The sequence below is a fragment of the Oncorhynchus masou genome, chromosome 32, assembly GCF_036934945.1.
Source record: "Oncorhynchus masou masou isolate Uvic2021 chromosome 32, UVic_Omas_1.1, whole genome shotgun sequence".
NCBI classification, from domain to species: Eukaryota; Metazoa; Chordata; class Actinopteri; order Salmoniformes; family Salmonidae; genus Oncorhynchus; species Oncorhynchus masou.
In genome coordinates this window covers 36,372,393-36,384,876 of record NC_088243.1, presented here as the reverse complement: position 1 = coordinate 36,384,876, position 12,484 = coordinate 36,372,393, and the positions used below count along the sequence as shown (strand labels likewise).

Sequence of the window (12,484 nt, the reverse complement as noted above, 5' to 3'; positions counted from 1 at the left end):
TTCGCAAGGCACTGTATATATATTATATATATATATATATATATATATATATATATATATATATAATATATTATATATATATATATATATATATTTATATATATATATTATATATATTAATATATATATATATATCTATATATTATTATATATATATATATATATATTATATCTATATATATATATATATATATATATATATATATACTGTATATATATTATATAGATTAATAGATATATATATAATTTATATAATATATTATATATATATTATATATAATATCAGAATTGGGCTGTCTCTGTAAATGCAGCCATAGTAAGTCTGTCATACACGCCCAAACAGAACTTTAGGTTTTCTGATTGTTAATAATATGATGCTGTGCATCTCTTTCTTTAGATCTTCCAGATGAGCTCCCCACTCTGACTCCTGCACCTCCCAAAAAGTCTCGCCTCAAAGTCGATCGTGTTCGCTTCGAGGATGAGGACCCAGAGGAGAGGTTGGACAGACATGACACGCACATCAGTGCTGTTCTATCTAAGATCATTGTGAGTGATACTCTCGCCATCTATCTCCTGCTCAGCAGAGCCACACACAGTTCTGTTTGTGTCTCAACCTCAACTCCTACACTTTTGCTTCTCTTCCCTTAGGAAAGGGACACTAGCACTACACCAGTGTCCTTACCAGCATTCACAGGCCTTGCTTTTCCTAAAGTATTACACCGGCCTGAGATGGAGAGCATGGTAGGAGCACAATTGCTCAGTTTTGTTATGAGGATCAATCAGTTACTACAGAATTTACCACATACTATATGTGGTACAATTAATCCAGAATGGTGCTTCACAAGTTATGGATACACACACAAACTATTCCTCTAAACTATGTTATGTTACACTAGGTTCCAGCTGCTGGTGAAAAGAGGAGCATTTTTGCCCGACAGATTGCAGCACAGAGAATAAAAGAGGGAAATACCCCTTTATACTTTGCACCAGAATCCAGGGGTCAAACATCTGGACCCAAGGTGCTGAACCTCTCTCCAGAGTCCACCATGCAGATGGATCAACCTCCCTCTCGACTTGACAGTAAGTACCAGAGTTCCAGTAATCCATTTCATAAAGTTGAAAAGAATGTATTCCTGGCAGACAATAATTTGTACTTTGATGTCTACACTGAAGGCCCAACTTGGCTTGCACTGAATGGGATGGCCTGTTTGGTTTTGTACTGTCCCAATTGTCAGCCAATACTAAACTGTTCAGTTGGGAAAACTTGCTCATGTCTCTCTTTTTCTCCCAGGATTCAGTGCAATGGCGGGCCCCAGGCTGGTATCCGGCCAGGGACTTGGTGGGTCAGACAGTACAGTAGAAATGCTGAAGATCCACCAGGAGAACCAGGCGAAACTACAGGCCATGTCTAATGGCGAAATCCTGGATGAGCAGAAAAGGCTGCTGGGTCAGCTAGGTAGGCACATGTTGCTATTTGAGGATTGTGTGCTGTGTTTGGTAAGGCTATGATGTGAGCCTTTTAAACCTTCAATCATATTGTGTACCTCTCAGATCCCAGATTTGTTGACTTTGTGAGGTCTCGTAAGGCACAGGGAGCCCTAGCCTCTGCCCCACAGTTGTCCACCTCCCGGGATGAGAGACTCGGGGAACAGCATCTACAAGAAACCGTCATGATAGGCGCCAAGAAGCCAGAGCAGAATCCTCTGGAGGTAGAGATGGAGAGAGAGGAAGATGAGGACGAACCAACCCCCCATCCGCCAATGAAAGGTAGAAGACATTATACAAATGTGCTGTAACTCCATTATGAATTAGCAAGAGAGCCTGCCTCTGCACTGTCAGTCTGAGCACACCTGGATGTCTGCCAACTGTTTCCCCTCTCCTTTCAGCTAATTGCACAAGTCATTTCGTATTGCAGAAAAAAGAGGCCTTGGAGCTCCGTGACTAGAATACCAGGGCTGAACACTGATTTAAATCTGCCTGATTAGAATGAAGCTGGCCAAATTCAGATTCACTTTGTGTAATGGAGATCGTGGGGGAAAGCCCAAGACATACTGTATGAACATGGAGGAAGAATTATTGTCCGTTTCTGGACCACCGTGCGTGCCTACTGTATTTTGGATTGTTTTCAGACAGCAATGCCAGCATTACAAGCTTTTATTATCCATTACACTGATAGGAGAGAAATGTATGACTGAGGTGCTAGAGTAACTCTAGATGCATTCGAGTTACCCCAAAACAGGGTTTCGATTCAGATCTTGATCATTTTGGATATTTAGCCCATGAAGTGCTTTACAAATAGTGCTAAATATCGTACTAATGATGCATTACCACCGTGTATCTCTACAGAGGAGGACCTGCCAGTCAAGCCTCAGAAGGAGTGGGTGCACATGGACAAGCTGGAGCCAGAGAAACTGGAATGGATCAGGGACCTGCCTGCCCCCAGACGGAAAGGAACCAAGCAGGTACTAACTACTGTTTACACGGAACACTTTGTCAAGAGACGCGAGGAGCTTGTGTGTTTGTCTCACCTAGTGACTATCACTGTGTCTCTGTGCTGACAGGCCATGCTGGCTCGCTTTGACTTTGCCGGAACCCTGATCCCGCCTACAGAGGACCTGCCCACCCACCTTGGTCTTCACCACCACGGAGAGGAGCCTGAGGTCAGCATAGTGCACGAACACACACATCTCCTGGAAGTTTTTCCAGAGAATACGCCTGTTGATGTCTTCGCTCTGTCTCCCTCAGCTGGCTGGTTACTCCCTGCAGGAGCTCTTCCTTCTCTCTCGTAGTCAGGTGATCCAGCAGCGGCGCCTGGCACTCAACACTCTGGCCCACGTCCTCACCAAGGTACTGCCTGTCAATCAGTTCGATCACATCACAAGACAGTTGAATCTCCTTTAATTAACATCGGAGATCGGTGTTCCTGTAGGCGCGGGCTGGCGAGTTTGCAGCCGCTCTCAGGGGCAGTGTGGTGTCCACTCTGCTGGACGCTGGCCTTCTCTTCCTGCTGCGCTTCTCACTGGACGATAATGTGGAGGGAGTGGTGTCCGCCGCCGTGCACGCACTCCGAGCCCTCCTGGTGTCCTCAGACGACGAGGTAAGAGACCTTGCCTACAGTGCACTTTGTATCATCACCACTAGAGTGTACCACAGTGAGAGAGAAAAAAAGATCTTTGTCCCTGTCTTGTTTCAGGATTGTCTGGACAGCACTCTCTCATGGTTCCGTGGGCTGGCCTCTTTTCCTCTACTGCCTACTGCTCAGGAAGAGGAGGATGAGGAAGACGAGGGGCTGCCCGAGGTCATGAGAGAGACGGCTCAAGAGAAGGAAGAGAAGAAGACTGATCATGACGTGGCCAGGAATGATGTCGTTAAGGTGACTAGAGAGCAGACTGATTAATCATCCCAACACTCCGTTATCTCTCCACTATCGCTGGCTCTGTGATTCTGCACCTCAATGTCTTTGCACCCTGTGGAGTAGTGCTAGAGATAAATGCATTGTGTAAAGATGTCGGCTGTGTTGGTTCTCTGTCTCAGGGTTTACTGAGGATGAAGCTGCTTCCTCGGCTCCGCTACATCCTCGAGGTGATCCGCCCGTCACCCAGGGTGGTCCAGGACGTGCTGGGAGTCCTGATCCGAATCGCCAGACACTCCTCCTCTGCAGCCACTCAGGTAACATCAACTACACTGCCCACAATGCCCTCTGGCATATCTCTGCCACTCTCTGGTTTTATTAGCTATAAGCCTCTTGACATGAGTTAACATTTGTAGTATGACTACTATCTGGACTGTCACTGCAGGTCTTGGACTGCCCTCGTCTGATGGAGACTGTTATGTCAGAGTTCCTGCCCTGCTCCTGGACAGTGCCTGCCTCACCCACGCCCCAGTCTGCATACGGACTGCCCGTGGCCAATGCCATGAAGCTGCTACGCGTCCTGGCCACCACTGGCAGGCACGCCTGTGCCAGGCTGGTAAGTTTGGAGAGAGTTTTCAAACCCAACTGCCAGCTTACCTCATGTAGTAATGCTACACTTAGCCTTCTTCTGTTGGGTAACTTCAATATGATGGAGTGATGCATAAGTGTTTTATGATCTTGATGTGATATATGATCTTGTCTAATGGACTAGTAGAATGAAGTCACCCTGACTGTGTTCCCCAGCTGAACTCTCTAGGTGCGCGGGAGCGTCTGTCTCGTCTGCTTGCCCCAGACCCCAGCGAGCTGCTGCTGGAGCCAGAGGAGGCCTTGAGGGTCAGCACTGAGGCCTACCGGCTGTGGGCCGTTGCAGCCAGCTACGGACAGGCCTGTAACCTGTACACGTGAGTCACTGGTCTTCAAACCCCCAAACATCAGCTACACGGAGTGTACAAGACATTAGGGACACCTTCCTTATATTGAGTTGCACCCCCTCAGAACAGCCTCAATTCGTCAGGGCATGAACTCAGGGTGTCGAAAGCGTTCTACAGGGATTCTGGCCCATGTTGACTCCAATTATTCCCACAGTTGTGTCAAGTTGGGCTGGTTGTCCTTTTAAGTGGTGGACCATTTTTGATACACACAGGAAACTGTTGGAACCTATAAAAAAATCAGCAGCGTTGCAGTTCTTGACACACACAAACCGGTGCGCCTGTCAAATACTACCATACCCTGTTCAAAGGTACTGAAATATTTTGTCTTTCCTATTTACCCTCTGAATGGCACACATACACAATCCATGTCTCAAGGCTTAAACATCCTTCTTTGACCTGTCTCCTCCCCTTCATCTACACTAATGGAAGTGGATTTAACAAGTGACATCGATAAAGGATCATAGCTTTCACCTGGTCAGTTTATGTCATGGAAAGAGCAAAGGTCCCTAATGTTTTGTACACTCAGTGTCTATCTTTCGGGTCCTGGGGGATGGTGGGGCCATAATGAGCCATCTGGACACGCGGTGTTAAAGAAATAGTATTCCGCCTAATTTCATGTTCAAAGGTATTGCTTAATACCACAGACAACCCAGATCAGATGTGTATAATTGCTTGGTGTTAGATTATACATGGCAGGAAAAGCTGCGTCAAAAACAAGTCTGTCCCTCAGGGTGAATAGTACAGCAGCACATCTTCTTCCCTCTACCATTACCAGGGACCTGTACCCCATCCTGGTGAGAGTATTGCAGTCTGCCCACCGGCCCTGGCGCCCCTCAGAGCCCCTGTTGCCCCTGGAGCTCCACAGGCTCCAGGCCCTCCTCACTCTGCTCACACAGGTCACACACACCGCCGGCTGCCATCAGGAGCTGCAGGCTGGCCTGGTCAGGTAACACACACTCTGGATCTCTACCACTTCTAACTATGTTCACTCCTGCAGCTTTGACGTGTTTCATGCGACTCCATGATGTGCTGCTTTGTATTGATAGCCATTGGATTCAACAGTGGCAAACCTCTACTTTCACTACAGTTCCCAGGGGGGCGAGTGTCCTCCCCCACCCCCGGTGACGTGGGGTCATGTGACAGGTCTGCAGCCCACAGTGCTGGGGCTGCTGAAGGGCTGTGTGAGAACCCTGGGGGAGCCAGTCCAGAGGGAGAGCACCCTGAGACTGGTGCCGGCCTACCTTGTCTACATGGGGGCCTTCTACTCCCAGCTCTCCATCCAGGTGACTGTATAAAAACTATAGCAGTACTCAACAAGGGAATTAAAAGATCAGACCAGAATTGTATCTAAATAGTCCTAACTGCCTGTCCTCGTCGTCCTTCATCATTACAGATTGGAAATAGGCTTCCACTCCAGTGCTGTGATTAAAATATTTGCCCCCTTTCTGATGTTCTGTTTTCAGATCTTCAACCAAAACCTAATATTAAAGGGAACCTGAGTGAACAAATAACACATTAGATACTTATTTCATTTATTTAATAAACAAAGTTATGCAATACCCAATTCCCCTTGTGAGAATGTAATTGCCCCCTTTACACTCAATAACCGGTTGTCCCACCTTGAGCTGCAATTACTGTAACCAAACGCTTCCTGTAGTTGTCAATCAGTCTCTCACATCGCTGTGGAGGAATTTTGTCCATCTCTTCCACGCAGAACTGCTTTAACTTGGAAACATTTGTGGGCTTTCAAGCATGAACTGCTCGTTTCAGGTTCTGCCACATCTCAATCGGATTTAGGTCTGGACTTTGACTAGGCCATTCAAAAACGTGAAATGTCTTGCTTTTCGGCCAATCCGATATAGACATGCCTGTTTGTTTTAGATTATTGTCTTGCTGCATGACCCAGCTGTGCTTCAGCACACGGATGGATGGCCTGACATTCCCCTTTAGAAGTCTCTGATACAGAACAGAAAGGTGCTTCCAGGTGCTTTTTGGCAAACTTAAGTCTACTTTTTGGACGACGTTGTCTGCCGAAAAACCAAACACTGCATTCCACAGTAAGAACCTCATACCAACGGTCAAGAATGCGTTGCTGCCTCAGGACCTGGACGACTTGCCATCATTAAAGAAAGTGCTATGTATCAGGGAATGTCAGGCCATCCATCCATGAGCTGAAGCGAAGCTGGGTCATGCGGCAAGACAATGATCCAAAACACACAAGCAAGTCTACAGCAAAAATAGAGAAAAATCATTGGCCAGATCATTGCTTTTACTCATCGTCTCTAATCTGGTGTGCCAACCCTTTCAGAGCTCGTTCAATCCAGTGGAGTGTCTGCAGGAGCTGGAGATGCTGACCTCAGAGGTTCTTCTCCCTCTGCTGTCCCACGAGGCTGTTCACAGCCTGATTAACAACCTCAAGTGAGTCCCATCTACTTAGAAGCATAGGGCTACATCTGTGTTGATTTACTCCCTTACTGCAGAGCTTAATGGAGGGGATGTTGCTCTTTCTGTGTGGTTAATGCTTTTTCTGTCTGGCCTCTGATCCAGTGCTGTAGGATGATACTCTGGGAGTGTGTAGTCTCTCTGTTGTGATCTATCTGTGTTGTGTTCCCAGGTGTAGTTCGGCAGTGTGTAACCCTCAGTTCTGCTGCCCCGCCCCTGAGACCATCCCCAGTCTCCCTGGTCTGCACTGCGCCGGGTGGACGTCTGCTGGGGGTCTGCCTGGACCCAACTCCCCCTTCCCCCTCATTACCTCCCTGTGCTACCTCCTGGACATCCTCACCAGCATCCACAGAGGCCTGGTCCGCAAAGTACGTCCTTATGAAGCTGTGGTTACTCTCTGAATGTGACTTTTATCTGTCCGTTGTAAACCACAAGCGTTTAGTGTTGTTCTGCGTGGATCGGAATGGATATCTGCCACCATCTAGTGGTTGATTCTGAGATGTGTAGGAAACAATTCACATTCATGTCTTTGTCTTCTTACCTTACAGTGGGCCTAGGACTAATCTCTCTCCTATGTTCTCTCTTTCCTCTGTTCAGTTCAGCTCCCTCCTTCTCTTTGAGGCTGTGCTAGGATACCTGCGTGGCTGTGGCCAAGCCAAGCCTACTCTGTCTCATTGGGTCCTGCGTCATGAACACCACCTGCTCTACCTGCTGCTGAGGCTGGCCTGTAGATTGGTAGTGTATAGAGCCCAACTTCCATCACTCAGTCTTAGGCTAAACAGACTGGTACCAGTCTGTTTAGCTATCATTCCACTCCTGCCATGCTATACATCACCTTTGGCATTTGACCCGGAGTACAAGGAGTGGAATGTTAGCCAAACAGACTGGTACCCATATAGTCATTCAGGGTCATGCTGTTTACCATCGCCCAGTATGCTCATCTTGTGTTGTCATTGAGTCACTTTGTATCTCAGACCAGTGATTCTGTTAAGAGGTGCATATGTACATCTGATGTCTCCGCTTGTTGTAACTTGACAAGTTCCTCCGTTAAATATTTCAGATACAGTTAGTTTGCCATGATCATCTTTGTGTGATTTGGACATTTTGGATGAGTTACCTTTTTGTACTCAATGCTTCCAGGTTCCAACTGACCCAGAGGTGGCCAAGCATGCTGCCCTGTTTCACCACGTGTCTCTGGTAATGCTTCCCTGGCTATTACCTGGCAGTGAATACCTGGCCCATGAACTCATGGCCACCATGGTCTTCAACAAAGACTTCATACCGTGAGTCTTTTAGTGATACTGTCTCCATTACTCAATAGGTCATAGGTTTCGAAGCCATTAGACTAGAGGTAGAAGTCTTCCCAGAGGCAATGAAGCTTTTTTTTTTTTTATAATTCCTTTTTTCAAACAATTATCACATTTCATACAGACATGATATGTGGCAAGGTAATGAGGTTCTCTCATTTTCTTTTTGCCAAGTTCTGTTGAAAGTGAATGCTCTCACGAGCGTTGTCTATGGAATTAGGAAGGTTCCCTGGGGCAAATGTACATACATGGTGGCCTCTCCTCACAGCAGCATTGCCAACCCAAAAGGAGTTCTCCTCCAGTTAAGTTTCATAAAACAGAACTTAAACTCTGGAATTCCATTGTAGTGAAATATTTGTTGTGTTGTGGTGCAGGGCCAGAAGATACATTGTTGTTGAAAGAGGAGATGTATTTCAGCCAGGGTGGTTTGCAGTGCATTAAACGTATGCCCAAATTTGAAATGTTGGGGGGGGGGGGACTTGTTGATTCATTGCAAATGTATGTAGTTTATGGCAGGGGTGGGCTGCTCGTGGGCATTGTGCACCATGTGCAATAGAGTGGTTTATGTTTACACCGCATCTGTTCTGCTAAGCACACCATTTTTTTCTTCTTTAAACAAATTCTGACATTCTGTTTTGTTTTTACATTTCCATTGCCTGGATCTAATTTGTTTTAGAAATAAATGTGAAGCAGGTTTTCAAAAGGTCATGACTAAGGGCTTTGATCTCAAGTCCACATAAAGTGCTGTTTTTTTTTCTTCCTCAGGGTGGGACTTTTCTGCGTTATGTATAGACCTGGGTTCAAACAGTGTTTGAACCCAGCTCAAGTATATGATAGAAAATAAATATACCTACTAAATAATTATACCTACTATTGAACCCAGGTCTGCTATGCAGATGGGCTATTTAGAACACATGGTAACATCTCTTTTGTGTTTTGTCAGTGTTGAGTGAGAGGACTATGACTATAAATCCTTTCCAACAGGATATTAAGCTATGTTATGCTAAGCCATCTCGCATTATATCGAGGTTGCACCAAATAGTAGCCTCCAGAGCTATATCCTGACCTTTTCACTTTAAGTTAGATCACTGCTCCATAGCTGGTATTCCTCTGATGCCACTGCCAACCTGCCTCATTAGTCTTTTTTGTAAAGGACCTATTCTATTTGAACTCAGTGCTGTATAGCTCAACTATTCCATTCTCCCTGTCTTCCAGAGAGGGTCAGATTGGAGGGCCTGAGGCTGCAGAGATGTCTGAGCTGCGGGTCCAGGAGTGCTCCTCCCCTCCCCTCCAGACCCTGGGTCCTCTGCTGAGGGAAGCCTGTGCCCAGCTGCCCTCTGTCCGGGGCTGCTACCTCTCCCACCTGGCCCACATGGAGCCCTCTGTTCTCTCCTCTAGGGACTTCCACTTGGGCAGAACGCCCTGGCTCAACACCCAGCTCCTCCCAGAACTTTCTGGACCCTTCCTCCCCTCCGATTGGCCCTTCCTGCCACTCGTCAGCCTGTACGAGCGGGCGGGTGCACCGGACGGAGGGGGCCTACAGGTGGAGTCGCTCCCTGCGGGGGCAGTGCAGTCGGTCACACACTGCCTGCAGTGGCTGCTGCTGCTGGAGGTCTGGAGGGAGGATGCCCTCAGGGTGGTACTGCCTGTAGCCAAGCTGGCCCGTCTGGCTTGTATCTTCCTGTGCTCCAGTGATCTTTTCATGGAGATGCCTGTCCAGAGGCTGACCTGGGCTCTCTTCAGGCTGCTCACCAGGCCCTCTCAGCTGGAGGCTCTGGACCTCAACTCCCCTCCTACAGGCCTGGCCTCCTTCAATGACCTCTATTCTGCCCTGGTGGGGCAGTTTGAGGCGGTGTCATTCGGGGACCCCCTGTTTGGCTGCGTCATCCTCCTGCCTCTGCAGAGGCGCTTCAGTGTCACCATGAGGCTGACTCTGTTTGGGGAGCACGTGGGCCTGCTGCGCTCCCTAGGGGTAACTCTGGAACAGGTGAGCAGGAGGCTGGTTAACACACTGGATTGAATGTTGCGGTAGAGAGCACAGGGTACATTATTGTGTAGACAGCCAGTAGATGGAGGTCTTGGGGCTCTTGTCACTTGCTGCAACGTTGTGCCATTTGACAATGTGTCTAAAACATGTGACATAAAGAGAGGCTAAATGAGCCCCTCTCTCTGTGTTCCTCCTAGTTGGCCATCCCTATGGAGAGGTTCACGTCACCCCCGGAGGACTCTCTCCCTCTGCTGCGCCTCTACTTCCGGGCGCTGGTGACAGGGACACTGAGGCTGTGCTGGTGTCCTGTGCTCTACGTGGTGGCTCTGTCCCACCTTAACACCTTCATCTTCTCTCAGGACGCAGCGTCACAGGTACAGAGCACATCACAGGCCCAGGGTGTGGACCAGCAGGTGGAAACAGCCCGTCGCAGCCTCCTGAGGAAGACTCACTACCTGACTGATGAGGTACCCACTCACTCGCCTTCCCCCGGGGTCTTCTATCTCTCAACTGCTCCTGACTCCTTCCCCACAGACTTCTTATCCTCCTGCCATTCCTCCTCTCCCCTAACATCTGTCCTATCCTATCTAGGTGTTGAGGAGCCACCTGCTGCTGTTTAGGCTGCCCAAGAAAGACGCTGAGCTGGGCTTCAACACTTACGACCAGCTGCCTCCCATCCGGCAACGCAGGCTGGAGAGCGTTCTGGGGACCCAGGGGATGAGCGATAGCAAGGGGGAATGAGGACAGAGAGGAAGGGGGGACAGATTGTGGCTCTCCTTTGGAGCGCAGTGGTCATGCCAAGGGTACCAGGTCCAAGAGGGCTTTACTGGAAACAGTGTGTAAGGATAAAGAGAGTGCTGTAAAGGTGCCTGGAATTGTCTGTCAAAACTGCGTCTGTATTTTGAATAAAGATGCTTTTGTATGTATATGTAACTTCAGCACTGTTGGAGAAGTTAATTAGTCTTTTATTACATTTAAGTCATTTAGCAGACGCTCTTAGCCAGAGCGACTTACAGGAGCAATTCTATTTAAGCTCTTTGGCTCAAGGGCACATTGTCAGATTTTTCACCTAGTTGGCTCGGGGATTTGAACCAGTGACCCTAACACTCTCAACCGCAAGGCTACCTGCGGCATAGCTTTGGGACACAACATCGGGAGTCTGTGTTTTGGTTGGACTCCCTGAGTTGTGAATCGTTCTGGTGGGTCGTGACCGAGAATAACCCTACCACAATATAGCTGACTACGTCAACAACAAAAATCCTGTCAACGAAGGCATTTGTATAATCTCTATGAACTCTACTTACCAGCAATAAAGTGAAATGACCCTTGCTATCAAATAAACTTCTCAATACAATTTTTGTCCAAACCACACCATATACGTGTAAAGTGCGTGGTCTAATGGCAGCTTGGTGTCTAACTCAAGGAATATGATGCTGTTCAGACAAAAGTTGGATTCAGACGCTTTTTTTAATACCGGGATACATATTTCACTTTACAAATACAGCTTCTTGAGATTATTCATATGCCTTTGTTGACAGGAAACAATTTCTTGATGAAGCCGGCTATATTGTTGTAGTGCAAGTTTGGGTGGGTTACTTTCTAAATGTAATCCGTTAGTTACTTGTTACCTGTCCAAAATTGTAATCAGTAAGGGAACTTTTGGATTACCCGAACCCAGTAACATAATCTGATTACATTCCATTACTTTTAGATTACTTTCCACTTAAGAGGCATTAGAAGACAAAAATGTATGTTACCAATTGAACGACATCTATTGTAGGATATAAATCAATGTTAAAGTTTACATAGCTGGTCATATGGATGTTACATTTTACTTTATGGGTTGGTTATGTAGGCTTCTTCTAACCCATTGCTTTCCAGTACATATAATAATATGATTAAATTATATCTTTACATTAATATGCATAATTTATAAATCCAAAACTGGATGTAGTAACTAGAGAGAGACTTAAAAGGGCAATCAAAAGTGTGAGTATGAGCATGTGTCCATTAGGCCTGTGGGTGTATTGTTTTTATCAGCATGAATTAGATTGAGCAATAAAAGGTTCCACTTTTATTCCATAGGCTGGGATCCTCACTATGCAGCTGTTGCAAGAGCATATTTTTCACTGGCTGTCCACTGGTTTTAAAAACAATGACTGATAGGCAGCTTAAACTTCTTGAATTCAACCATTTTTTTTTGGTTCAAATACACATTGTCATCTACAACAACCACAATCCGTCAGGCACAAATAGTTAAATGAGAGTGCAGCAGTGTGATTCACATCAATGTACTATGTAGATACCAATAATAAGTGACATCCGTATCGTCGTAGACTACACTGCTGTCATCCTTACCTCCAAGTGTTTATTCAAGTTGGATAATCTTTGGATGCCGACAGCA

The 12,484-nt window shown here is 46.7% G+C and overlaps 1 protein-coding gene across 1 annotated transcript in view; it reads left to right on the top strand.

Annotated features, from left to right (window-relative positions):
- rpap1 (RNA polymerase II associated protein 1) overlaps positions 1-11,013 on the top strand; it is a 14,713-nt gene extending 3,700 nt beyond the window's left edge. The window contains exons 3-24 of the mRNA XM_064954046.1: positions 398-546; positions 649-741; positions 897-1,080; positions 1,292-1,456; positions 1,552-1,767; positions 2,347-2,462; positions 2,562-2,660; positions 2,746-2,847; positions 2,930-3,097; positions 3,194-3,373; positions 3,535-3,669; positions 3,798-3,968; positions 4,157-4,314; positions 5,120-5,290; positions 5,432-5,627; positions 6,653-6,762; positions 6,959-7,154; positions 7,384-7,521; positions 7,927-8,069; positions 9,309-10,080; positions 10,278-10,547; positions 10,672-11,013. Of these exons, the coding sequence (XP_064810118.1) occupies positions 398-546; positions 649-741; positions 897-1,080; positions 1,292-1,456; positions 1,552-1,767; positions 2,347-2,462; positions 2,562-2,660; positions 2,746-2,847; positions 2,930-3,097; positions 3,194-3,373; positions 3,535-3,669; positions 3,798-3,968; positions 4,157-4,314; positions 5,120-5,290; positions 5,432-5,627; positions 6,653-6,762; positions 6,959-7,154; positions 7,384-7,521; positions 7,927-8,069; positions 9,309-10,080; positions 10,278-10,547; positions 10,672-10,821 (4,082 nt within the window). The 3' untranslated portion in view covers positions 10,822-11,013. The remainder of the gene's footprint in view (positions 1-397; positions 547-648; positions 742-896; positions 1,081-1,291; positions 1,457-1,551; positions 1,768-2,346; positions 2,463-2,561; positions 2,661-2,745; positions 2,848-2,929; positions 3,098-3,193; positions 3,374-3,534; positions 3,670-3,797; positions 3,969-4,156; positions 4,315-5,119; positions 5,291-5,431; positions 5,628-6,652; positions 6,763-6,958; positions 7,155-7,383; positions 7,522-7,926; positions 8,070-9,308; positions 10,081-10,277; positions 10,548-10,671) is intronic.
- The last annotated feature ends 1,471 nt before the right edge of the window (positions 11,014-12,484 follow it).